Source organism: Mandrillus leucophaeus, unplaced genomic scaffold (genome assembly GCF_000951045.1).
Source record: "Mandrillus leucophaeus isolate KB7577 unplaced genomic scaffold, Mleu.le_1.0 Scaffold299, whole genome shotgun sequence".
Lineage (NCBI taxonomy): Eukaryota > Metazoa > Chordata > Mammalia > Primates > Cercopithecidae > Mandrillus > Mandrillus leucophaeus.
In genome coordinates, this window is record NW_012103131.1 from 97,237 (window position 1) to 124,067 (window position 26,831).

The 26,831-nt window shown below is 41.6% G+C and overlaps 2 protein-coding genes across 2 annotated transcripts in view; one reads left to right on the top strand and one right to left on the bottom strand.

Moving 5' to 3' along the window:
- Nucleotides 1–26,831, top strand: part of LOC105544155 (deleted in malignant brain tumors 1 protein-like) — a gene marked incomplete at its 5' end in the record, with an annotated part of 221,962 nt that overhangs the window by 92,541 nt on the left and 102,590 nt on the right. Inside the window, 1 exon segment of the mRNA XM_011986445.1 lies at nt 9,652–9,660. Coding sequence (XP_011841835.1) covers nt 9,652–9,660 — 9 coding nt within the window.
- Nucleotides 7,834–9,610, bottom strand: LOC105544116 (chromosome unknown open reading frame, human C10orf120). The gene is made up of 3 exons (XM_011986394.1): nt 9,409–9,610; nt 9,122–9,197; nt 7,834–8,610 (listed from the first exon to the last, which is right to left on the bottom strand). The coding sequence occupies exons 1-3, from the start codon at nt 9,582–9,584 to the stop codon at nt 7,855–7,857; spliced, it is 1,008 nt and encodes a 335-aa protein (XP_011841784.1). The 5' UTR covers nt 9,585–9,610; the 3' UTR covers nt 7,834–7,854.

A 26,831-nucleotide genomic window follows, 5' to 3' on the forward strand; every position in this document is an offset into this window, starting at 1 on the left:
ATATACAGTCTGGACTCTACCCTTAACAAGGGTATATATATATTCACACACCCATATATAGCTATATAGATATACAGGTATCTATCTATATCAATGCTAATATTGAGCTGTTATCATGTTCTGGGCCTCGTTCTGAATCAGGGTTTCTTAACCTCAGCACTATTGGCATTTTGGTCAGGTCATTCTTTGTCATGGGGCTGTCCTGTGCATTGCAGGATGTTTAGCAGCATCTCTACCCTCCACTAGATGCCAGTTGTGACAACCAAAAATATCTCCAGACGTTGACAAATACCTCCTGAGGGACAAAATTACCCCTCGTTGAGAATTACTAATACCTCACATTTAACATGTCCAGGAACCCCATTAGGCAGGTACCATTCTGAATCCATTTGTGGGAGAGGAACTCGAAGCTCAGAGATGTTGAGATCGATGTCCTAGATGATTCAGCCAGGGTTTATGTAACCCCTCCAACATCTGAGCTCATGGTAGGTGTTGACAGGACGCTTACTGGGTGGATTGCCAGTAGCTTTGACATTGAGGCATAGATATTTATGCATGGCTAAGCTTGATAGGAAACCATGAAAGGTTTTGACCCGAGTAGTGATCTGAGAAAAGCAGAAGTTTACAGAAAACACACACTCCCTCCCATCTTCAAAGATAACTTCATATTTGGGATCCTTGGGCCTGGGGTCAGAAGGGGTTAGAGGGTAATCTCATTCAGGAAGGAAAGGGTTCCAAAGACCACCGATGCTTTTCTGCTTCCTCCTTTCCTCTTCTCATATGAAATTTTCTTTCTACCAAATTACATAAGATCCTCTAGGCATCCTGCGTCTTGTCACTCCCTAGACATTTTGGTAATAAGAGTGTAAGGATTAATTACAATCCCCTGTGAATGTTTAATGCAATTACTGTTCACTAGCTCCCAGTAATTTCCAAGACATAAATGGGCAGTGAATAGACAAAATCTCCATTTGCCAACAAAGCTACAACTTAGCTTTTAAATTAAATAAAAACCACCTACCATTTTTTAACTTTTATTTGAAGTTCAGGGGTAGCATCACTGCATGATTCAATAGGAATCCAATGCATCCATTCAATTATTACTGGTTGAAAAAATTGTATGAGACCTGATGAATGCCAATTGATTCCACTATAGTCAAATTAAAACTGATATAGCATTAAAAAAAGAAACACTTATTAAAAATCCAGGAAAGAGATAAAAGAGGAAAAATAGGCACTCAACTTCCTCATGATCTCCTTTCCCATAAAATATCTTGCGTGTAGTATGTAGAGTGTTGCTCATAAATTCATCACAAGAAATCATTCTTTTTCGTTTTTCATGCAGCTCTGGATTTGGGGAACTTAAGAGATTCTCCTTTGCTTAATCTATTGCTCTTTACAGTCCAAGGCATCTAGTCCCAAACTACATTGTCTACGGGCAGCCCTGAATCCTCCCTTTTATCTCTTACATTGTCAAGGTTTTGGTGACAGCATTACAAATAGACACGACTGCTGTGTCCCACCCTGACTCACTCATACACTTTTAATTTAGATGTTCCCATCCCCCAGAGCAGAAGCCACCTCATTCATATTAATTTTATTTTCTAACTACTTTGATTACTATTCTATCAACTCCAAAGTGGTCAAGTTTAAGTTTAAAGCCTTCCAGTTTCTTAACACAGTGCAGTGCATTCTCAGTGTAAAGTGCTCCACGTGCAGGGCGAACAGTAGCTCATTCCAATGCCACCAGGGCTGCTCTTCCAAGAGCCAGGTGAGAAACCCACCCTGACCAGCCCAAGGTGGACTTGGGACCAATTCTTCTGCAGAGGGAACCATCTCTGAAAACAGTATAATATGGTAACAGATGGTGATCTTGTTCTGTGTTCATGGTCAACTGACTAGAGCAAATAGCTGGGTGACTGAGATAAAGTATGGCGAACCCAATATTCAAGCTGCCTATATTTCTAAGCACCTATATTTTTCATTCACTTACTCATTCATTCAGTCTGTAACCCCAAATCTAGCTTAAGCTCACTGGCTTCTTAGGCTCTAGATGAGGCAGGCTCCACTTCGCAATTTCCCTCTGGTTGAAGTTCAAAGCCTTCTTTGGGATTTCTGCAAACTGCCAGGAGGCTGTAGGACACCATTTGCACACATGCGGCCTCTCTTCTGAACTCTCTGCCTGACACAAAACTCAACCCTGTCCTCAATTCACAAACACAGTCCCCGAAGTTCATTCATACAACATAGTCATGAATTTAATGGGCTTTTCTGATGATGAGGGTCTCAGGGAGGAATCTGTAGAGCTCTGCATAGCAAACAACTTACAACAACATGTTAGGTACTTCTTGTCTCCAAAGCCCACAGCCTCCTTGATACATGGGGTTTTACAAGGCCCTTCATCCCCATGCAGTGGGGTACATCTCACTAGTGGATCTCTCCTCTTCCTCCCTTCTTCTTTTTCTTTTCAAGGAAAAAACAAAATTCCTCTCATTTCCTCAAGCAAAGAGGCTAACCATTCTTTCATTGTTAGGAGGCTTCTCAAGTATCCCCTTCCAGCCCCAAATAAACTGTAAGGTATTTTTCCCCAAGAAAAACAATTTACCTTAATATAAATTTGGGTGCCAGCTCTTAAGGAATATAAATGTTGCCTCGTTATGATTTTACAATCATTTATTGAAGTACATACAGTATGTTAGGTACTAGGGATACTAGAATGATTAAATTGGGCTTATGCACTGGCTACAGAAATGGCTTGTCATCCAGTGGGTTATACCTGAGACAGATGGCATGTGGAAGGAGGAAACCAATCAGTGAGAGGGAAGGAGCAGAGTCAAGTTGCTATGGGATTCCTGAAGAGGGCAATGGATTCGGTTTAGGGATGAATTATAGAACAAATGCAGTGTCTCTTCAGGAAATGGAGGTAAATGTCTGGTCATATCCAAATTGTTAGCCAGATGTTTTACCCCAGGATCCTCCAGCTTGTTTTTGTTTGCTTTTGTTTTTGTTTTGAGATGGAGCCCTGCTCTGTCACCCTGGCTGGAGTGCAGTGGCGTAATCTCAGTTCAAGATTACAACCTCTGCAACCTCTGCCTCCTTGGTTCAAGCTATTCTCCTACCTCAGCCTCCCGAATAACTGGGATTACAGGCGTGCACCACCATGACTGGCTAATTTTTTTTTTTTTAATAGAGTTGGGGTTTCACCATGTTGGCCGGGCTAGTCTCGAACTCCTGACCTTAAGTGATCCAGCTGCCTCATCACCCCAAAGTTCTGGGATTATAGGCATGAACCACCACACTCAGCCTTCTTTAGCTTGTTTGACCCCAATTTAGTCACCCACTTCTGACACCATCATCATAGAGGAGCCCTGCCTGATTTCACAGGGCCCTTGTGAGTCGGGGTGAGACCACATTAAAAGCTATATAGCCTCTAGGAATGGAAAAAATGATAGCGTCTGTTTACAAAAGCAATTCTAAATAAAACCAATGTCAATTTATAAGTGAAAGAAAGTTCAAAGAAGTTCTGACTTGTTCAATAATGACTACTTTCAGCTTATGTGAAAATCTACTATCAGATTCTTTTCCTCCAAAATATCTATCTTTTTGTTTTTTGAGACAGGGTCTCACTCTGTTGCCCAGGCTGGAGGGCAGTGGCACAATTTTGGCTCACTGCAACCTTCACCTCCCAAATTCAAGTGATTCTCTTGCCTCAGCCTCCCAAGTAGCTGGGATTACAGGCATGTCACCACACCGGATAATTTTTGTATTTTTAGTGGCGATGGGTTTTCACCATGTTGACCAGGCTGGTCTCGAACTTCAGGCCTCAAGTGATCCACCCGCCTCAGCCTCCCAAAGTGCTGAGATTACAGGTGTGAGGCACCATGCCCAGCCTATTTATATTTTGCTTTCGTCTGTTGGATAACCCAATAATAAACTTTTGGTAAAAATTTAATTGATCACTTGTTCTCCAAGGCTTCTTTGTTAATCAGCATTCTCAGGGAACAGGGATTGTTAGAAATTTCAGATTAAGCAACTCATTACCAGAGCTCTCTTTTGTGTCCAGTGCTTATGTCAAAGACTTTCTAAATTCATCATCACCGTTAGCATAATCTACTGAACATAAGACTCTCATAGGGTCTTCTGGTCACGTATCTCTTCATCAAATATTATCATCTGGATGTATTTATGAAACTCAGGTAAGTGGTGGTTAAGATAAATAAGTACTTAATCCAGGGCATTTTCTAAAACCTTCAAAAATTCAAATCCGAATCTACATTTATTTTCATGTAGACTTCCTGAAAGATGGCATACACATACATGGTAAACTGTGGGCATATTCTGAATGGCTCCAGGTAATTAATGTTTACTGCAATTAATATCACACTTATCAACAAGTTTGCTATTGACAACAGCCAGTAAGGCAATAGCTTGGCATTCTGTTGACCTCTTCTCTTTCCAAAGGGTTGAATTTGTTCTCAGAGGTGATTTCCACATCTCAGAGAATTTGGGTCAGTGAAAATATCTCTATGCCAGCACCACCTGGCCTTCTTGTAACACAATACTTAGGTTGTAACCCTCCACACTAAGCAGATGGTGAGGAGTCGGCAACTATTGAGTCAACTCCCAACTCCACTGAATGTAGCTAATTAAGTGAATGATAGAACTGAGCCTTGCTGACCATTTAGTTCAATGCACTCGTTTAACTGATGGGGAAGTTGAGTCACAGAGTGCCTGGTGGCTTACCCCTGTCACACAACTGATTGGGAACAGAGCTGTATGGAGAGCACTGATCTCCTTATTTCCCATTTAGCAAACTTTATATCACATCGTATAGCTGATCCTAAGCAATTTTTAGGGTCCAGATAAATCATTTTCAGTTTTTTCAAACTGGCTTGAGTTTTCAGAGGATGCTTTGGTATTCACTATTTTATACATATTTAAGAGGTTATCTCAACATTGGAAATAATATTTTCCTCATCTCCACCTCCAATTTCTAACTCTGCCTCAGCTGAAAAGTTAACCCATTTCTTTGATTCATGCTAATTCTTTAATCAGAATCCACTGATATTTGGGGACAATGCTACACTGCCCAGAATCACTGTCTTGGCCACAGCAGCTGCTGATACAATACTTCAAAATGCTCTTAACTTGGAGCTGTGGCCAATGGAGTTGTCTTGAAAAATGAGAAAGGGTGAAGTGTCCTGCTAATGACATTCCCTCCGCTTGGAGGGGAGCTGTGGCTTTGAAAAGGCCGATTGTGGAAAATCCACTGGCAAGAGGGAGCTAGAAAGGAACCTGACCTTGCCTCAGGCAGTTGTAAGTCCCTATGGACAAGTTCAGTGTCTTGCCAACTCTGTGAGGAGTTGCTGAGGACACAGTGTGATTAACCGAGGAATCCTTGTATGCTTCAGAGGCAGACGGTGAGTAAGTGCATCATGTGTCTCAAACGGTGAAGGTGCTGGCTTGAACTCAGGGTGAGCTTGTTAGGGAAACAGGGTGACACCATTTTAAAATCAACTCCATCTTAAAACTAGCAAGGCACATTCCTTTCGAGTCATGACCCATGGTCATGAAATGTTTATGGCTGAGGAAACAGATTAATAATGCTTGTAAGGAGAAACCCTACTACTATGAAATGTCCAAATGTCCCGATATCACATAATAATATATGCTTTTAAGATGATTCTAGAGATGCTTGGATGTACCTACACACTAAAATACCAAAAATAACTTTTTTTTAATCAACAAAGTAATACATCTTGTCACGCTGTTGGCCCACTCTCACATTGTCATAGCTTCGCTTTTACATAGATAAGACCCTTGTATAAGAAAAGCTGAAAGATGATGCATTCCTCTGCTTGCTTTCTGAGGACACCCTACTCTGGAACTGAGTAACTTTCAATAAACTATCTCTTCTCAGTGCTTTCTGCGACTGACCTTGAATTTCTTCCTACACGAGATCCAAGACCCTCTCTTGGTGTCTGGATCAGGACCCCCTTTTTCGGCAACAAGATTTCTGTCATTTGGGGGAAAAAAATCCTCATTTCTTCTAGATGTCTAAAAATGCTTCACCTCATATTTACACCTAGAACTCGAGTCTGACCTATAAGATACTTAAGAGGCTGAGGGTTCATATCTCTGTGCAGCCCAGGGTCTGGTTGTCCCCCAACTCCCATGGCCCACTGATTAATGTGCACTTCAATTTTTCACTGAATAGCTCAGCATCAAGAAAATGGCCTGTGAGCAAGCCTGCAATTTGAAACAGTTCCCTGAGGTCATGGACAATGGCCAGCTGTCTTCTCTCTTGATTACTGGGAAAGGAGGGAAGGAGATTGGACTGACACGTCCAGGTTCTATACAGGCTATGTGTGCTTTGAATTTGATGATGTCTGTGCTAGCCATGAAAGTCTGACAGAATGGCTATGAGTTGGTGGCTGGTTGTGAGTGTGGCTCAGAGCAGGTGTGAGGGTCATTGGTGAAAACTGGAGACTTGTCATGAGAACTACACAATAAGCAAGATCCCATGGCAGTGTCTGTGTGTGTGTATGTTTAGAGGAGGCAGTGTACAGGGAAGAGGCTAGAAAACTCCTGGCTTCCAATTCTTTTCTCCCATGAGAACCCGTTTTCATATTTTGTAGCAAACTTGGAAGGGTCAGCCCTTCTCTGAGCCATCCTCCTTGTTGATGGCCAAGCATTGTAAGAAATAAAAGCTTCATCTTGGTAAAGTCTGACTGCCCGAGTTGTTGTCTACTATATCTGCCACATTGGGGCACAGGCAAAGCCTTGATAGGAGTAGCAATAGTGACCTCAGAGACATTTGGTGCCTGCTCCTGACATGCCCAAAGGAATTGTGCATGCTATAGCCATGCCTGCCTTGCAACTGCGCTTGACTTGATGAGGAAGGTGTGGACTGCCTGGCTGCATTGAAGACAAGGGTAGCAAAGAAATAAGTCTGGAAAGGGCTGGCTCTACCTTCCAAGGCAGAAGTTGTATGCCTGGGCAGGAAATGGACAGCATGAAATAGACCTCCAACTTTTAGATGTGGGCATAGTGTTCTTTTCTTCAGTTGTACTACAGGCTGTTCCCAGCTCCAGGGACTCTGCTATTGACTGTATAATGGTTCCAAATATTCCCACTTCTTTGTCTTCATGCCTTTTGCAATGTGGTCTCTCATCAAGAGATAAAGTTCATTTACCCACTCTTGCATCTAGGCTGGTCTCAGGTCTTGCTTCGGACAACAGAAATGTGGCAAAAGTGACAGTGTGCCAGTTATGAGCCTTGATCTTAAGAGGCCTTGTGAACTTCCACTCACCCTCTTGGATCCCACAATGACCCTGTGAACAAGCCTGGGCTAGCCTACTGGAGGAAGGAAAAATGTGGCCCAGTCATCCCCATGGACCCAGTTAACAGTTGTCAGTTCCCAGAAGGAGAACCAACTAATTTACCTGCAGTTAACTACAGACACATGAGGAACCCAGATGAGCTCAAGAGAGGCACCCAGCTGAGCCCAGCTTAAATTGCTAACCCACAAAATTGCAAGTAAAATTAACAATTGTTGTTTTAAGCTACTAAATTTGGGGGTGATTTGTTCCATGGAAATAGATAACAGACACACACCCCAATGGGAGTAGGTGAGGAGAAGGCCTGGGCTGTTGCTGAGGGTGGGAGCGAGAGCCAAGAGTTGCCTGAGGTCAGGAAGCCTCAGCAGGTAGGTCTTACCTTGAGGCCCTCCTGGAGACTGGCCAGGGGAAGCCAAAGTCCCAAAATAAGATGGGGTGGCAAGGAGCCTGGGGCACAGCTGGCAGGAATAATAAGGACCAGGACACGTGGTTACCCTGGGCAATAAATAAAACTTTAATAATGATAAGGAGTTGCTTTACGCATGCGCTCTTTCCAGGTGCTCTCTTCTTCCAGGTTGTAGGTCTTGACCACATCACTGAAGTGGTCTCTCCGTGATATAAAATCCTGATTCATTAGCATTAAGTCACCAGGGAATTCTGATACGCAGAAAAGATTTCGGTTCGTTAGGCCTGTGATGGAGCGTTCCGGTTTCTTTGTGGGGAGGAGAGATTTGCGATCATTTCCATGGTATGTCAAACATTTTTTTGGTTCTTTTGACTTGAAAACTACATTCATTTTTATTTCTCGTCTTTTTGTGTTTTTTCCCTCTGCCACCTCTTTCTCATCTTGGTTGGCATCATCACAATTACGGGTGTCATAGTTGTCCTCCTTTTGTCTGGCCTTATTTTTTGCCATTGGACCCAGGTCCACCCCAGACAGAAATGAGGAGCGTGTAAACCTTTCAATGTAGGGTAAACGCTGATGATTTCCCAGAGCCCGAGCAAGCCTCATTCTCTCTATGTGCTTACTGACGTTCACCTGCTCTCGTTGCGGCATTTTAAATGCCTCTAGGGGCACAATCACCTTTGCTGTCCATATTTTTTCTAGGGGTGCACAAATAGCACAAGGTAAGGAATGTTCCTTTTTATACTCCGTTGCCCGTTTGTAGTCCGGAGATGACAACTGTAGTTCCTTGAGCATTTGGCATTCTTCCTCGTGCTTGTAAGCCAAAAGCCTTCTTGCTGCTATGGTGTGAATGCCACCTAGATGCTGACAATGCAGAAAGGATTATTAAAATCTCAAGAGCGCAGGGGCAGGTGGCACCCACAGAAACAATTCGCTAGTGACTGGTTCTCCCCCCGTTGTGGAAAGTGTTTGAGCCCCTCTGTAGTGGAAAACAGGTGAACCTTTCGGGTCAGATAACCTTGGGTTCAAATCCTGACTCTCCTCTGACCTACAATGAATTCAGAATAATTTTATTGACTTTACAGGGTCTTGGTGAAGCCTCGACAAGACAACATATATGAAAGTGACCAGTGCAAGGTAAGAGCTGAAGAAATAACTGTTTTCATCATTTGTTATTACTTATATTTGTAAGTGGGACTTGTCGGTAAAGGTATTTTGCTATGCAAATGTGGAAGCCACTAGCAGATTCAGCCAATACAAGTCTACTGTTGGAGAGGCGGCTCTGTTACTGGTGGTTTCTGAACCTTTGGCTCCCCCTAGCTAAACTGGCTGGCTTCAGTGGGGCCCCTCTGTGTGAAAATTGCGGGACACTTACTAGGATCTCTTTTTCCAAGGGGGAGTATTTCCCGAGGGCAATCCGTGGGTCTGATCTGTAGAATTTGCTCCATGTCCTGCAAGAAGAGAAGCAGGAGTATCAGAATTATCAGAATTCTGGAAAAGCTCTTCCTACTTTTCCCTTCTGGAGTAGGAAGGCTCATAAAGGGTTATTCTGCACCAGCCAGGCTGAGGCCGCCATGAGCAGGAGTTTCTGTAACCACTGGGTAGACTTCTCCACTTGGCCTCTTTCTGACATGGACAGACTAAAGTGCAAGTCAGACTCACCCCAATGGTGAAGCAGAACTCAGATCCTCTTGACAACACACTGGGGCTTGATCCTGAAAGGAATAGCTGGTATTAAATATTCTGACTGACTTTTCATTCTTCCTTTCTTGGGCCATTGTGTCACTAGCCCTCTGTTTTTCAATCCTCTGACAGTCATTCTTCCGTTCTCTGATCATACTCTGCCAATAAGCTAGGACGGGAGGTGTTCATGCCTGGAGTTTGTTTCTAAGACAATGTGATGAGGGCCCGAGGGTAAGTCACAAACATTTCTTGCATCATAACTGGCTTACCTGGGGGCTATTGTGAGGTCTGAGTTTGAGACACTGAATGATCCCCTGGGGTGAAATGGACACACACTGCCAGGCTCCTGGTGTGTTGGAGTCCAGAGGAAGAGAATGGATAGAGAATGTGGCTGGGAGGCAATCTGCCCATGTCACTGCCACTGACAAACCCACAAGACTGCTCAGTTTTCACAAGAGGAAGACTCAGTCAACTAAGGTCTCGCTCACTGGCTTTTGCTTGTCTCTTCAGCCTTAGCTCCTCATGCTTGATCAATGCCACACTATCCATCATTCTCAAAACAAGCGTCTAAGCTATTGTTCACAGTCCCCTCATGTGTTGAATACCTCTCTTATCCTTGGCAATTTGCTTGTCTCTCAAGACCTAGCTTAATTGTTGCTTCCTCTGAATATCTCCTTGCAGAATAAATCACCCTTTGTCCACGTTCTCATAGCACTTTCTGCATGATGCTATGGTGCTTTCTCACATACCGACTTGCTTGGTAAGTCAGATTTCTTGGTAAATCTGTCTCTCCCTCTATTTAAAGAAGGTACCAACAGCATCTTATTCTTCTTTGGGGCATGGTTCTCAGCAGAGGGCATGGTGTAGGGCAGATGTTCAGTTTGCTAACTCAATAAACAATTGTCCTGAGTCCCTGTTCAAAGGTGTGGTTAAGAATGGCACTGGTGGGAATGGATATTGCCAAAACTCTATGGAAGGTAATTTGGCAATATGTATCAAAATTTTAAATGTATTTGCCAGTTATGTGGTACAAAATAAATTACGCACAAGGTTGGTCAGTGCGACCTTGTTTGAGGTGACAAACCTCATGGCAAACTCAAATACCCATTAACCAGTAATTGGTCAGAGAATTCTAGTTAGCCATACAATGGAGTAGCATAAGAGTATAGGACTATAGAAGTCAAAATGATCAAGGAAGGAAGACCTTTACTTATATGGAAATAACTCCAAGAAACATAATTAAATGCAAAAAGCAAGATGATAACATATATACATTCTAGAATAGTTTTTTGTGTTCGAGAGGGAAAAAATAAGCATGTATGCATTTGTATTTGCATAAAGAAACTTCAGAATAATACACAAAAAACTAATGAAACAGTAGGTATTCAGCAGATGAAGTGGTGGGAATGAGCCATTTCATGGTATACATGATTATATCATCTTGAATGTAGAACCACATGAATGTATTAGGTATTTGAAAACATAAATTTAAAAAGTAAAGAAGCAGATCATGGAAAAAGATTGCCATGTTATGTCTGACAAACACAGGTCCTAAAATTCCTTTGCCTTACCTGAAATCCACAATGGATATTTGTGAGTTGGGCCAGTGCTCGGACCCATGTAGGTGCTAAAATACAGAGGTACTTTTCCAGTCGACACAGGCAAATTCAGTTACCTGGACCATTTGCGAGCCTGAGCATCAGCAGAGGGCCTCTGAGCAGTGAAGAAAATGCCTTTTGCAGTGCATTCATTGGCTTTCCCATGTGTCCCACACTCAACTGCTAATTAAGAGTGACCTTGAACAAGCCATACAACACCTGGCACATCATATGCACTCAACAAATATTTCTGGAACAACTGATGGGATTGTTGGACTCCAATTGATGGAATGTCATGTACCCATTAAAAATTGAATCTTTAAAAAATTTTCAATAATATGACATAATGGGATGCAAAAATAAGCAGAATATAAAACTTATGTAGGATATAATTTGGATGCTGTAAAAATACAAATATACAAGAGGAATAAAAGACCAAAAGGAAATACACAGTGACACTAAGGTTACTTCAGGCTACAGGCTTGTGGAGATATTCCAGGGCTGCTGGTGCATCAGCAGCCTGGTCAACTCCAGATATTTAGATGGAAAAATTATGGCCCTGCCACAGCAGGTACAGGCAGGTAAAGGTGCCATTGTCAGGGCCCAGCTCCTCCAGACTTCAGAGAAAAGGAGGGTGAGAAAGGATACTATCAGGGGAAACCCCATCCCCGATATTAACGTGGGTTCTTTTCTATTTCCCTAAGCATCTCAGCTGGTTTGAGAAATAAAGGGAAAGAGTACAAAAGAGAGAAATTTTAAAACTGGGTGTCCGGGGGAGACATCACATGTTGGCAGGTTCCGTGATGCTCCCTGAGCCGTAAAACCAGCAAGTTTTTATTAGCAATTTTCAAAAGGGGAGGGAGTGTACGAATAGGGTGTGGGTCACAGAGATCACAGGCTTCACAAGGTAATAGCATATCACAAAGCAAGTGGAGGCAGGGCGAGATCACATGACCACAGGATGGGGCGAAATTAAAATTGCTAATGAAGTTTCGGGCACGCATTGTCATTGATAACATCTTATCAGGAGACAGAGTTTGAGAGCAGACAACCTGTCTGACCAAAATTTATAAGGTGGGAATTTCCTTGCCTAATAAGCCTGGGAGCACTACAGGAGACTGGGACTTATTTCATCCCCTCAGCTTCGACCGTAAAAGATGGCCACCTCCAAGGGGGCCGTTTATAGACCTACCCTCAGGACACATTATCTTTCTCAGGGATGTTCCTTGCTGAGAAAAAGAATTCAGCATTATTTCTCCTATTTGCTTTTGAAAGAAGAGAAATATGGTTCTGTTCCATCCAGCTTACCGGCAGTCAGAGTTTAAAGTCTTATCTCCCTTGTTCCCTGAACTTTGTTGTTACCCTGTTCTTTTTGCAAGGTGCCCAGATTTCATATTGTTCAAACACACATGCTCTGCAAACAATTTGTGTAGTTAACGCAATCCTCATAGGGTCCTGAGGCAACATACATCCTCTTCAGCTTACGAAGATGATGGGATTAAGAGATTAAAGTAAAAACAGGCATAGGAAATCTCAAGGGTATTGATTGGGGAAGTGATAAATGTCCATGAAATCTTCACAATTTATGTTCAGAGATTGCAGTAAAGACAGGTGTAAGAAATTATAAAAGTATTAATTTGGGGAACTAATAAATGTCCATGAAATCTTCACAATTTATGTTCTTCTGCCATGGCTTCAGCTGGTCCCTCCGTTTGGAGTCCCTGACTTCCTGCAACAGGATACACCTGGGCGGGATGTCACCACAGCAACAAGGCTCTACACTATGGGCAAGTCCGGTTTTCTCACACCTGGTTCCACAAACTACTGCTTTGAGCTCACTTCCTTCTCTCCTTCTGTTTCTCTCATTGTCATTCCCAGGCTTTTTGCTTTTGTTTTCTTTTACAGATATTTCCCCTCAATTGTTTTTACATTAGGTTTTATTCTTGAATTTTACCTGGTTTTGTCCTGACTTGTATTCACAGGCATCAATCTCATCTCCTGGTTCATTTTCAAATTCTCTTGACCTGCCTTTCACATCTGTCTTTTATCTTTTACTTCATGTTTACTTCATTTCTTTGTCTTGTACCCTTTACCTTTTATACATATTTCATTTATTCTTAATATTTGTAAACACTTTTACCTATCGTATCAGGGTTCTCCAGAGAAAAGGCAATACAATTTGTGTGTATATGTACACACACACATACACACATATACACAAATATATGTATACACATATACATATATATAAAAATCCAATTCTCTCATATGAGAGAGACTTATTACTTATTATTTATTTTAGGGAATTGGTTCACATGATTATAGAGGCTAGCAAGTGCAAAATCTGCAGGGTAGGCTGGCAGGCTAGAGGCCCAGGAAGAAGTCAGTGTTGCAGTTCAAGTCCAAAGGCCATCGGATGGCAGAATTGCTTCTTGCTTAGGAAAAGGCAGTATTTTATTCAATTCAGGCCTTCGTGAGGCTCATCCACATAATACAAGGCAATTGGCTTTGCTCAAATGCCACGGATTTAAATGTTAATCTCATCCAAAAACACTGTCCCAGAAACATTCAGAATAATAGATCATATCAAATACCTGGGCACCATGGCCTAATCGAGTTGACATAAAATTAACCATTACACCTACTTATATTTCATAGGTTTTTAATAATTTGCTTAAATGTTTTAAAATATCAGGCTTTTAGTTTTTATACATCATTTCATCCATTATTGAACTTTATATTAACAGATTCATGTAGTACGTATTCCTTTGTGTCTGCTTTGTGCCCCTTATTATGAAAAAAAGTTACAGTTCTCTCATTGATATCCTTGTACATTCCTTTTCATTGTTGTTTAGCATGATGATGCTACGATTTATTTATCAGTCATCTGTTGCTTACATTTCAGTGGTTTCTGATTTGGGGAACATTCTTGTACATGTCTCCTTGGGATTATGTGCATGCTTTTCTCTACCAATTCACATTCCCACCAGTAGTGTATGAGAATCCCTGTTGATACTCATCTTGCCAATACAGGTAGATAAGTTGTGGTATCTTGGATGGTTTTCATTTACATTTTTCTGGTTACAAATAAAATTGAACACTTTTTCTATTGGCCATTGAGATTGCTCTTTTGCAATGTCTATTCAAGTCTTTTGCTCACTATATTCTAGTTTTCGTTTTCTTATTGATATGCAAGATTTCTTTATATGTTCTTGATATAGGCCCTTTGTCAGTTAAATGTGTTGCAAATATCCACTCCTACTCTGCAATTCACCTTTTTACTTTCTTTAAGGTGTCCTTTGATGAACGGAAGTCCTTATTTTTATACTAGCTGCACTCTAATTTATCAGCCTTTCCCTTTATGGTTAGTGCTTTCACGTCTTGTTTAAAAAATCATCTCCTACCTCAAGTAGGAGTGATACTCTCACATATTATACACACACATACACACACATACACACATACACATACATACACATACACACACAGGTACACATACACACATACAAACACGTACACACATACACATACAAATACACACACATAAACATACATACACACATATACATACACACACACATAGATACACACACATACAAACACATACACACACAGACACATACACATACACGCAGAGACACATGCATACACATACACACACATAGATACACATATACATACACATACACACAGACACGTACACATACACACACATACACAAAAATATACACATACATACACATACACACACATACAGAGACACATAAACACACACACATACACACACACAAAGACACATACACACATTCATACAGTGATATTCTCCTATGTCATTCTCTAAAACCTTTGATATTTTTTCATTTGAAGTTTGTTAACTTCTTATCCTCGTATTATTAACTTTATTTTTCCACCTTATTTTCCTTGAAGTGTATTTTGCAACTTATTTTTATAATGGCTACCAAAAAGTGTGAGGGTGTGTGAATAAGTCATACACAAATCCCTGGGGATTCCCTACCCTCCTGCAGCTGCCCCTGCAGCCATCCCTGGGCTCTGGCTGCCTCTGGTGGATCTTGCAGAGTCTGGCTCTCCAAAGACCCATCTGCCATCTCCCTCTCTCCAGGGCTAAGTCTATTCAGGTAGCTGCTTTGAAGCATGGAAATGGTGCTCCTTCTTAACATTGCATGAGATCCACACCTTATATAAGGAGCTGTGCTCTTCAAAATCATAGTCTCCTCTACAAAACCACCAGCTCAGGGCACACCACATTCTGGGAAGTGTCCTCTAGGTCAGTGCTTCTCAAACATTAAATGTTAACCTCCTGGAGGTCTTGTGGAAATGCAGAGTCTGATTCTGCAGGTCTGGGCTAGGACCTGCACCTCTAACAAGTTCCCAAGAGAAGCGAAGTTGCAACTCTCTGTGTGGGTCACTCAGTAAGAGGTGCTCCTCAAAGCTTGTCCTTGGACCAGCGGTGGCAGCAGCAGCATCACCCAAGACATGCAGACTCTCAGGCCCCATCCAGAACTACTGAGTCACAATCTGCATCTCAGCAAGTTCCCGGGTGAATGGCAGGCATGGTAAAGTGCGAAAGGAAGCTGGCCCGGGCAATGTCCTCAGCTGCCGCCTGTGAGGGATCAGATGATGCACAGCCTACATCAGAGGGATCAGACGATGCACAGCCTTTGCAGAACACCTGTGGATGGAATTCTACACATTCCACAGCGATGTGCCTCAGACATCCTGGTTTCCAGGCTGAGCCTCCACCTCTCTTGGCATGAAAGAGTCTTTGATGCTCAGCTTCCTCAGTCTCCTTCCTTTTGGCACAAGGGTTGAGGAGACCTGGCTTAGGCAGGCTTGTTCCAAACCATTATCAAGGAATGGGGTCAGCTGTGCCTCTTTGAGGCGCCTCTTTTGAGAGATTCACCCAGAAGAGTGAGACCCAGAAGCAGGAGAGGCCAATTCTCATTTAGGCCTCTGGGAGAGGTTTCAGCCACACCGAGGTGTCACAAGCTTGATCTTTGCTTCTTCTGTCTCTCTTAAGGGAGCAGATTATTAACTGGGGAAATCAAAACCCTGAAAGGGTGATTTTCATCAAACTTCAGATTCTCATCAACAATGCTGATATTCCTGCCCACATGTGTCTTGTATTTTCCCCCAGAATTTCTGCTGGGTTCTTTGCAGGCCTTACCAACAAGCACCTTCCCTCTGAGATAGAGTCTGTCCCACTGGGGGCCAAGCAGATGATAAACAGACATCAGGGCTCATGAGGAGAGATCTTCTCTAGTCTCTCCTGGCCAATTAAATGGAGACCATTGTTCAACACCACATTCCTTTTCTGAAAGGAGACCTTGGTAATCCCCTTGTGGTTACTTCTGTTGTTATTAAAATCCACCAAAGGGCATGAGGAATTCTTTTCTGAAGTACAGGAGGGCTTGGGTTCTTGGATTTGGAGAGGTAATATGGTAGGCCTTCATCTTCACCATAAGGCCAATAGATGCACATTTTAAGAACCAACAGGCTTGGCTAGGCATGGTGGCTCCTGCCTGTAATTCCAGCACTTTGGGAGCCTGAGGCAGGCAGATCACGAGATCGGGAGATCAAGACCATCCTGGCCAACACGGTGAAACCCCGTCTCTACTAAAATACAAAAAATTAGTCAGGCATGGTGGCACGCACCTGTAGTCCCAGCTACTTGGGAGGCTGAGGTAGAGGAATCGCTTGAACCAGGGAAGTGGAGGTTGCAGTGTGCTGAGATCATGCCACTGTACGCCAGCCTGGTGACAGAGCAAGACTGTCTCAAAGATAAAAAAAAAAAAGGCTCCAAAAATATGTCTCTAGATGCCTGAATTTTCTCTTTAGAAATGTGGTCAGTTGAGGTCACAGAATAAAACCCTGAGGGGTTAGTTGACTTTTCTAATGGGTTTTGATGCCATGATCCTAATAAAGAGGTCCTAGAGTATGATGGTCAACAGCATGGGTATGGAGTCACTGGTGTGCTAGTAAATGTTAACAACCGGCTCTCTGAATGAAGTTGACAAATGTAGCAAATAAAAATACAGGGCATCTGTTAAATTTGAATTTCAGATATGTCTCATTTACTTATATAAAGAATTATTCATTTTTATTGAAACTTCAAATTTAATTGGGTACCCTGTGTATTATCAGGCAACCCTATTTCTGGGTGGGGTGTGAGGAGAAAAAAATGACATTAATGCCTGTGTCATTTTTTTCCTTCCAACATTTATTTCAGATTTAGGGGGTACATGTGGGTTTGTTATATGGGTAAATTATGCATCACAGGGGTTTGTCGTACAAATTATTTTATTGCCCAGGTAATAAGCATAGTATCCAATCGGTAGTTTTTTAATCCTCACTCTCCTCGCAGTAGGCCCTGGTGTCTATTGTTCCTTTCTTTGTGTCCATGTGTACCCAATGCTTAGCTCCCACTTACAGGGGAAAACATGTGATATTTGGTTTTCTGTTCCTGCATTAATTCACATAGGAGAATGGGTTTATTCTTTTAGGTTGATTCCGTGTCTTTGCTATTGTGAATGATGCTGTGATGAACATACGGAAACATGTGTTTTTGTCATAGAATCACATAGGTATATACTGAATCATGGGATTGCCAGGTCAAATGGTAGTTTTGTTTTCAGTTCTTTGAGGGATCTCCAGACTGCTTTCCACAAAGGCTGAACTAGCTTACATTCCCACCAGCAGTGTATACAGCTTACTATCTCTAGGGACTCATGTAAACTGGGAAGCCTCTGTTTCATATGTACAGCTAGAATAGTAATATGACTTGTCTTAGAGGGTAGTTGGGAAGATAGAATGAGAAGTTACATTCATGGAAATGCTCAATAAAGAGCTATTGAGTGTCCTAGATTGTGGCGAATACTAGTCTCTGCATATTCACTGTATCACTCCAGTCATCACAAACAAACATTTTGGTCCAAGAAAGGGTGGAGTCCACCATTGTCTCTAACCCCAAGGGGGCATTCATTCTCCCTGGGGACCTGGTGGGCTGGACTTGTAATAGGTTTCTGGAGTCAGTGATGAGTCTAATAGGTTATTTCTATTTTAGGGGCAGATTATTTATATCTAAGAATAAATATTTCCAACATTTTAAATTTCTTTTTATAGTTTTATTGAGGTATAATTGATACAAAATAAATTACACATATTCAGATATAAAATCTGATGGGCTTTATGTATATAAACAACCATCCTTACAATAAGATAATGACTATATCCACCATCCTCCAAAGCTTTCTCATGCCCTTTGTAATCTCTCTGTCCCCTCACCTCTGTCCCACAACCACTGATCTTCTTTCTGTCACTATAGATTACTTTCCATTTTCTATAATTTTTAATAAGTTGAATCACACCATGTGTACTCCTTTTAAAAAATAAACTTTTTGATTTGGAATAGTTTTAGATTAATGGACAAAGTACCCCCACGCTATCTGTGTGGAGGCTGTGCATCGTCTGATCCCTCTGATGTAGGCTGTGCATTGTCTGATCCTTCACAGGCAGCAGCTGAGGGCGTTGCCCAGGCCAGCTTCCTTTCACTCTTTGCCACACCTGCTGTTCACCCGGGAACTTGTTGAGATGCAGATTGTGACTCAGTAGTTCTGGGTGGTGCCTGAGAGCCTGCATGTCTTGGGTGATGCTGCTGCTGCCACCGCTGGTCCAGGGACAAGCTTTCAGGAGCACCTCTTATTGAGTGAACCACACAGAGAGTCACAACTTTGTTTCTTTTGGGCCAGCAGCGTTGGGCTCATCTGGGAACTTGTTTGAGGTGCAGGTCCTAGCCCAGACCTGCAGAATCAGACTCTGCATTTCCACGAGATCTCCAGGAGATTTATATGCACTTTAACGTTTGAGAAGCACTGACCTAGAAGACACTTTCTGGAATGTGGTGTGCCCTGAGCTGATGGTGTCATCGAGGAGACTGATTTTAAACAGCACTGCTCCTCATGTCTTCACAGCTTCCATGAACAATCAGGCCAGAGATCCTCTTAAGTCTCCATAGGCCAATGCACAAATGATTTAGCCATTCCAAGACGCCACTAGATTATGGAGGAAGGGTGTTAACTGTGGTTTCTCTTATCTTGAAATAACAACTTCCTGTATTAACCTGGCATGAAGATGGCGCCAGGCAAACCAGACTGTGATTCTGCAGGTCCTACCAAAGAAGACAGGGCAGGGGACTAGGGGGATGGGAGCCTCTCCATATTTGGAATGTTCCTTTCTGCCTGTAAGCAGCTTGGTAACTCATTTAAATATACATATATTTAAAACAATAGTAATAAAGGTTCTTGGAATATGGATTGAAAAACAACTCCACCTGTAAATATAGATTATGGCTTTAGGATAGCCTAAGCATAGGCAACTAGTATGATGATTGAGCATGAAAAAAATAAATAAATAAAAGAAACCTTCCGATGCAAAAGCCATCAAAAAGTTACCAAGGCATTCTTCTTTTTAAGGAAGTTTGTAGTTATCACTTATTTTTTACAAGTTGATTGAAGAATATATACTTATCCACACTATAATGTGAGTGCCAATTATTAGGGGAAAATATTCCTCAACTATTTTTTTAAAAAATAACGAAACAGAAAAAGGATGTTTGCTCGTTTTATGCCAAGAAATACACATAGGAGGTGTTCTATAAACTTGCATAATTTTTACAGATGTTTTTGGTTTGTAAAATTTAGCAAATTTCTTCTCAGATATTGAAAAGGTTACTTACAGTTTTAAGAATCCTAGTTTTAGGCCAGTTAAAGAAATACATGTTTTGTTTTTTTTTTTCTTTTAAGTGCATGGGAAAAATAAACAGTGACTTTACCTGATTCTGTCAGATTTTAGCTAGACTTAAAGTATTTATGGTACGAGTTTTTTTTTAGGTTCTCATGTGCAGTTACTGCACCTTAAATTACAGACATTTTGCCATTGACAAAGATTGAGAAGGCTGTTTATTCTACAATTTCAGTTGCTCTGATTCTGCAATACTTTAGAAGGAGTTTCTACAACTCCAAGTAGACTTTTAAATGCTTGATTTTTGAATAAAACTTAAAACATAATATTGGAAAGTGATATGGAACTTGTTTACCAAATCCAAATGGAGCAAGGGAAGCTAGAAGCCAGTGAGAGGGTGAGCCCAGGTAAGTTGTGAGCCCACAGAAACACTTGGGATAGAGATCTTGTTCCCTACTCTGCCAAGAGTTGATACACTGTACTTCAGAATAAAGCTTTCTTCTAATTCTTAAGACCTGTACCTATTTCTGTCTAATGTTTAATTTAGATATAGTATTCCAGAAAGTGAAAATGAAAGATGATGTGCAGACCAAACCCACAGGCACAAGCTAGCTTTAAGAAAAGTGGGGAGAAGGGGTGGTGATTAACTTTAAGCACAAATAAGAAAAACAAATCATTTTCGTTCTCTAACTAGGTGATGTGCACTCCAGCAGTAGTAACCCCATGTTGCTAATATGATCATGTGACCTAGACCCTCAACAAGTCAGCTCAGAGGCCTGGGTTGTACTGAAAGCAATTCCCACAAATGAGACACGGTGGTGGAAGAAGGAAGAGAATGAGTCTAGGCTTTTTCATTTTGAGAAGAAAATGATAGCCTCCCAGTAAAGGGAGTTGCATGGGTTCAAGTTCCAGCTCTGTTGTTCCCCGTCTATGGGAATTTATACAAGACAAAGAGAGAGGTGGCTAAGACACAGCAGGGAAGATCTGACTGGGGAAACTGTATTAGAATCAAAGTGCAAGGACAGAGACTGCTCAAGAGAAAAAAAAAATCCCTTCTCTCCCCATCCTGCAAGGAAGGATTATGAATAAAAAGGATGATTTTGCATTTATAGTGTTTGTGCCTCCAGGAGGTCCTATTTGTGAATCTGTAAAAGAAGATGTTAGATGTTGGAGAAAATTGGAGAGGAGAATCCATAGAAGCTGCCACTACCTGGGTAACCTGTGTGAAGGACAGGTCACTTCCTGATCACAGCTGAGCCTGCGTTGGAGCCAGGGCTGTCCCTCCCCATAGAATAGCCCTGCCAAGGCAGCGGTTCCTACGCACCCCTCCTACTCAATCTCTCTGAGGAGGTCTGGTTTGCAGAGTTTTGCAGACAAAGAAGTCAATGTACTGAAGGAAAGTTTCAGTGATTTTCCCAAGGTCACACTACTTAAAATTAGAAAAAGCAAAACAAAACAAAAAAACACCAATCCCAATATAATCTGAGGTCAGATTCCCCAGGAAATGATGTGGTGACTGAATGGTACCAATCAGTCTGATAAGAAGATTGAAGTGGAATGTGAGGCTGGTGAAATTCACAGAGAAAAACACTGAGCATCAAGGGCGTAACAGTTCCCATTGTCACCACCTTTAAATGATACGTTTCGTCTAAAACAAGGAATGCCATCAAAATTAATAATAACACCAACTAATATTCATTGAACATTTACCGTAAGCAGGCACCAGCCTATCAGCTGTACTTGCCATAACCCACTTAAATATACACATATTTAAAACAATAGTAATAAAGGTTCTTGGAAGGCAACTGCTTCCAAAACAAACCTGATTAACAGCTTCAGTAATCTTCTTTGATAGGCAGGGTGAGATTAGAAATACTGGAGCCTGGCACAGGGCACAGCGTGGGCCACTGACTGGATTTAATACTGTGTTCACGTTTGATGTTAGGTTCTGGATCAGGGAAGGAGCTGGGGCTTCAAGTCGTTATAGGGAACGCTCAGGGACTCATTACCCACCAGTTAGAAAGATTTACAATCTTTTTATAGTGGTACAACCATAGCAATCTGTGCTGGTCAAATAGCAACCCTACTGGCAGGTGTCAATCCTGACTTACCCTTCGTTTTTTAGGAAACTTTGCCAAGTATCACCATAATCTTGGGGCAAAGCCTTCCATATGTTTTACAAAATGCAAGGTGTTCCCCCCTGATTATCTCTCCCTGCCTGGAAATGTGTGATGTGTCCTCTGTCTGGAAGCAACCCTGCTTGCTTTCCCAGAATTTGCAAATTCCTGTGTGAGACCCTGGACTTCTCTGCCAATTGAGGTGGAGTTTAAGAGTTATTATTAAGGACATGAAGTTTTCTCTGTATCAAGAGAGGATGATGCAAATAACTAGTCTTTGAACTTTCCCTGTACACTCCTCACTCCTCTCTGGGCTCACCCTGGGAAGGATGTGTGTTTCTTCAAGAAAGCTGAACCTAACTGAGCATGCATAAAAAGATTGTATGAATTACCATGTACAAACATGAAACCATCTTAACACCTTGTTGGCAAAGCATCGCCTACAAGTACTGGAACCTTGGTGCATAAGAGGAGGGAGTTACCATATATCTTCTTTGTGATCTAACATCAAGAAGAGTACATTGTCATGATCTTCCAACTGTGTGCCTCGAAACAGAGTCCCAGGAAGAGCCCTAATGTTCAGTGCTGAGAATCTCCAAATGGCTGGCTGGGCTCTTGCTTACTTCAGGCAGTGCTTTTCTTCTTTGTTGTTTAGAAGTCCATCGATTCTTTAAATGGGCAACCTACTGTTAACATTTTTAATAGTAGTGTTCAAAACAAAAAATGATCTCTGGACCCTGACAGCAGCTACTGAGTTGACCATCTGCCCTGCGCTTGCGCTTCTCACCCTTTCAGTCGCAGGCAAGGCTGATGGTTCTTGTAGCTGCAGCCACCTTAGCCACTATAACCCACCGTGGTCCCCCTGAGGCAGCCTCTACCAGCACTCTCACCTTAGCCCTGCCACCTCTATCAGCTGTGTCACCTCAGGAGCAAACACTCTCATCTTTGCTGTCCTTGCTGTCACTACATCCCAACTGCAGTCACTGTGGTTGGGCAATTGAGGTGTTAGGCATTCTTGCAACAAGGAAGGGGAAACATTTGACCAAGGAATCCAACTAGCTGTGGCACAAAGGATGAGAATGGAGGGGAAAGTGTTGAAAATGAAGACATCAAAGGACTGTGTGTCGATATTGAAGTAGCTTAGTGTTCTGATGATCCTGCAGAGGCCAAACACACCTCAGGAGAGGGACATGGGGAGACCATGGTGGGATTAGGGATGAAGAAACAGGACATGGCAATGAAGGAGCAGAGTGTGACTTGGAGCTCTCCATTTTGATGGCTTTCACATTGTAACGGAGGACTTTTGAAGTTACACATGCTGACTTTGTCAATAAAGATAAAGATTTCATCCTGCCTGTGGTGACTGAGCATTCAGTTAATGCTATATGTTATGAATTGAATTGTCTCCCCCAAAATTCATATGTTGAAGTCATAACCCTCAGGATGTGATCTTATTTAGAAACAGTATGTTTATAGAGGTAATCAAGTTAAAAGGTCTTTGGTGTGGGTCTTAGTTCAATATGACTAGTGTGCTCATAAAAATGGAGAGATTTGGAGGCAGGCATGCACAGAGGGAGAGTGCCAAGTAAGGATGAAGGCAGAGGTTGGGGTGATGCTTCTACATGTCAAGGAACACCAGAAAACCACCAGAATCTAGGGGACAGGCACAGAATGGATTCTTTCTCACTGTCCTCAGAAGAAATCAACCTCGCCAACAATTTTTCAGACTCCTGGCCTGCAGAACTGTGAAACAATAAATTTCTGTTGTTTAAGCCTCACACTTTATAGTACTTTGTTACAGCAGCCCTAGCAAAGTAACACATCATCACAACCTTTCCAGCAGAATCTGCCCAAAGAAAATTAACATTCTATAAGGAAATTATTAATCTTGAAAAAAACGTATGCTGGTTTCTATCAACCTCTGTTTGATAAGAGATAGAAAGTCTTCATTGTAGCAGAAGACCCTAAAGAAGATGAAGTGAAAAGAAACCAGGTATTGCAGAGGGACCTGTCTGAAGGAATGAAAAGAAGGCAAAACTTGGAGAGGGGAAAAGTGTGGAGGAAAAGATGATCCAGAAGCAATGGCTCTCAACCTTGACTGAGATTCAACCTTGGTTGACGTTGGATTCACCTGGAGAGGTGGTTGTGGGGAAGGCTTTTTATAACTCCTGATACTCATGCAATATCCTACACTAATTACATCAGAAGCCCTGGGTGTAGGACCCAGATATCAGTATTTTGCAACGGTCCCCAGGGGATTCTATTGTGCAGCCAAGGTTGAGAACCACTGCCTAGTGAGTTCCTCATTTTTGGTGAACTGTGTTGAAAAATGTTAACTGGCTCCTAAATACAGTTCTCAAGCATGTTCTGGAGCTCCTGAAATATTCCAGAGTGAAGTTTCAGAATTTGGTGAGTTTTACAATGGACTTTCTTTTTTAACTGAATGATATTTCACAAATGACATGTTGACATACTCAATAAGATCATCGTCAGACAATTCTGGTCTCCTCTTATTGGGTGGAGCAGATGTGTTGAACTGAGTGGTATGTGAGCCTACCCAGGAGAAAAGAAAAGAATGCCACTATGAAAGGAAGCTGTAAAAATGCATGAGGCAGGGAAATATTTGAAGAGCGAACAAACCAGCTTCTGTTGATTCTTTCTCAAGTTATTCTTGCGAGTGGAGACTTGAATGCTGTCAAAGCTGTCTTTGCTGCAGATTATATATAGGGGCACTTTCTCGATGACTGTGTAGTGCCATAATCAATAGCTACTTCATAGGAGAAGATTACAAAGGTAACTGTGATACAGAAGCTCAAGATGCTGATGATGGCAAAGTAGAAAGTGCAGCTCAGAAAAACAGGAGGATTAAGAAAAAGAACCACGAACATCTGTTCATACCCAGCAGACAGCAAGTCACAATGAATCAGTTTGTGTGACTCTTTGGGGAAAATCTTGAATATTAGAGACTAAAATATAACTTTCCATGGCTTAAAATCTTGTACATTCAATTTCTCTTGTTTAAAAAATATTTTCTTCAAAAAATAAGTTTTAAAAAAGCAAACCAATTTATTCTACTTTGAATTATAATCATGTACTTTGAACTCAGTCTATAGGATGCTGCCAATTCTATGTATTTATTGGCACTATAATTTGCATCTTGTGAATGGCTTTGTCATGTAGGAATAGCACTAGAGTTGTGAGTTTTATCAGAATTGTCATCTGAGATCACTATTTACTCAGAAAAAGTTGTTCAGAAGAACCAGTCAAAGTAGTTTCTAGGTTAGCTTGCCTTTACTGTGCCTTTGTCATAGAAATACAACCTCTATTCTAGCAAGGAGATAAATCTATTTGATTTTGATGGCTTATCAAGTAATAAAAGTTTAAAATTTCTAGCAGGACCACATTTTATAATATTAGCTGTTGGCTGGTTTATGTGACAGAAGTATACTTATATCAAGATTATCTTTTTATCACTTGAGGATTAAAATGTTTATCATGCTATTTGAAAAAAAAAGATAATCTTTTATAGAGTGCCACCCCTTTATACAGTTGGCATAGGAAAGAGAGCTGGCATCTGCTTCACAGGCCCAGGTGGGCCACATTCTGTACAAGGGGAAAAGGTAGGTAGCTGGGTTGGTAGAGCTGTTTAACAATGACCATCATAGATACAACCATAATCTCTTACCTAGTGTTACACACCTGGTTAAAACTAAAACCAGAAATTATAAAAGTTACAATCCACCTTAGAGAGAAAGAGTACTCACTTGCTTTTTATCAAGAGATACTGTGTCTCCTGTGGCTTTCTGAAAAAACACAAACTAAAAAAAAAAAAAAAAGATATGGAGATGGAGAACATGAGAACCAGCCAACCTGAGTTCTTATTCCACAGCTTCACTCTCTCACCAGCTGTCCTTGGGCTTAGTCAGCTTCTCCCTGTCTCAGTTTTCACATCTATAAAATGAAGGTAAGACTATATGTTCTGCTTACCTACAGAACTATTTAGAAAATGAAAATGAAATAATGAATGTGAAACACTCAGAGCAGTAAATAAATACTAGGCAAACGTAAGGAGTCACAGAATGCTTATTTTACTTTATTCCTGTAGCAAATGCCCCCTTTCAAGTGTAGTTTATTCTTTTAATCAATTTTCCTGTTTCTCACTTCTATACTTGGCTTCCATTTATTTCTCCTGCTTTTATTTACTTGGCTTCCATTTATTTCTCCTGCTTTTATTTTTGTTTCTCCCATTTCCTCACTTAGTGGCTTTAAAAATATATATCTTGTTAGATTGTTTGCACTTTTATCAAAGCTTTTGATTCTTTTTCTGGAAGGTGACATAAATATAAATAATGGTATAATAAACTCAGTCCCAGTTATCTCAGGTAAAATATGTATTCTTGCACAAACATCTTACCCCTGACCACTATCTTGCAGGGTGGGTATTTTTTCCAACCGTAGGCTGCAGCTAGTGCTGATGCAGCCAAACAATTTGTTTGCCTTCTACCAGCAGGAGTCAGGATCCCTGGATTAAAATCTGGCCTGCACTTCTGGCAAGCTATGTGAACTTCTACAAATTCATTTTTAAAAATAAATCTTAATTGAGTCCCACTGATCTAGACATCAAGGAGGCAATGACAAACTGGCACCCTACCAAGTCAGCTTTACAATCCCCACATCTGCAACACGTGGGCAACACACCACATCCTCCTCCTATAGGTTGGGGAGGGCTGAGTGACACGTGCGTAAAACACCAAGCACAATCGGGAGCCGCAGGGAGCACTCAGTAACTGTCAGCAGTTCTGGGTCAGCCCCTCAGCAGACAGTCCTCATCAGACAACCTGAGACCAAGGAACCAAGAGGCCAACCAATCCCTGCAGAATTGCATCCATGACCTCTGCCTTCTACCTGGATCTAACTTCCTGAATGACCA

Coding starts and splice junctions, on each gene's coding strand:
- LOC105544116 (XM_011986394.1), bottom strand. CDS start 9,584: ATGATCAGAGAACGGAAGAATGACTGTCAGAGGATTGAAAAACAGAGG. Junction 9,198..9,408: donor AGTTCTGCTTCACCATTGGG/GTGAGTCTGACT, acceptor CTCTTCTTGCAG/GACATGGAGCAAATTCTACA. Junction 8,611..9,121: donor CCTTGGAAAAAGAGATCCTA/GTAAGTGTCCCG, acceptor CTGCATTGTCAG/CATCTAGGTGGCATTCACAC.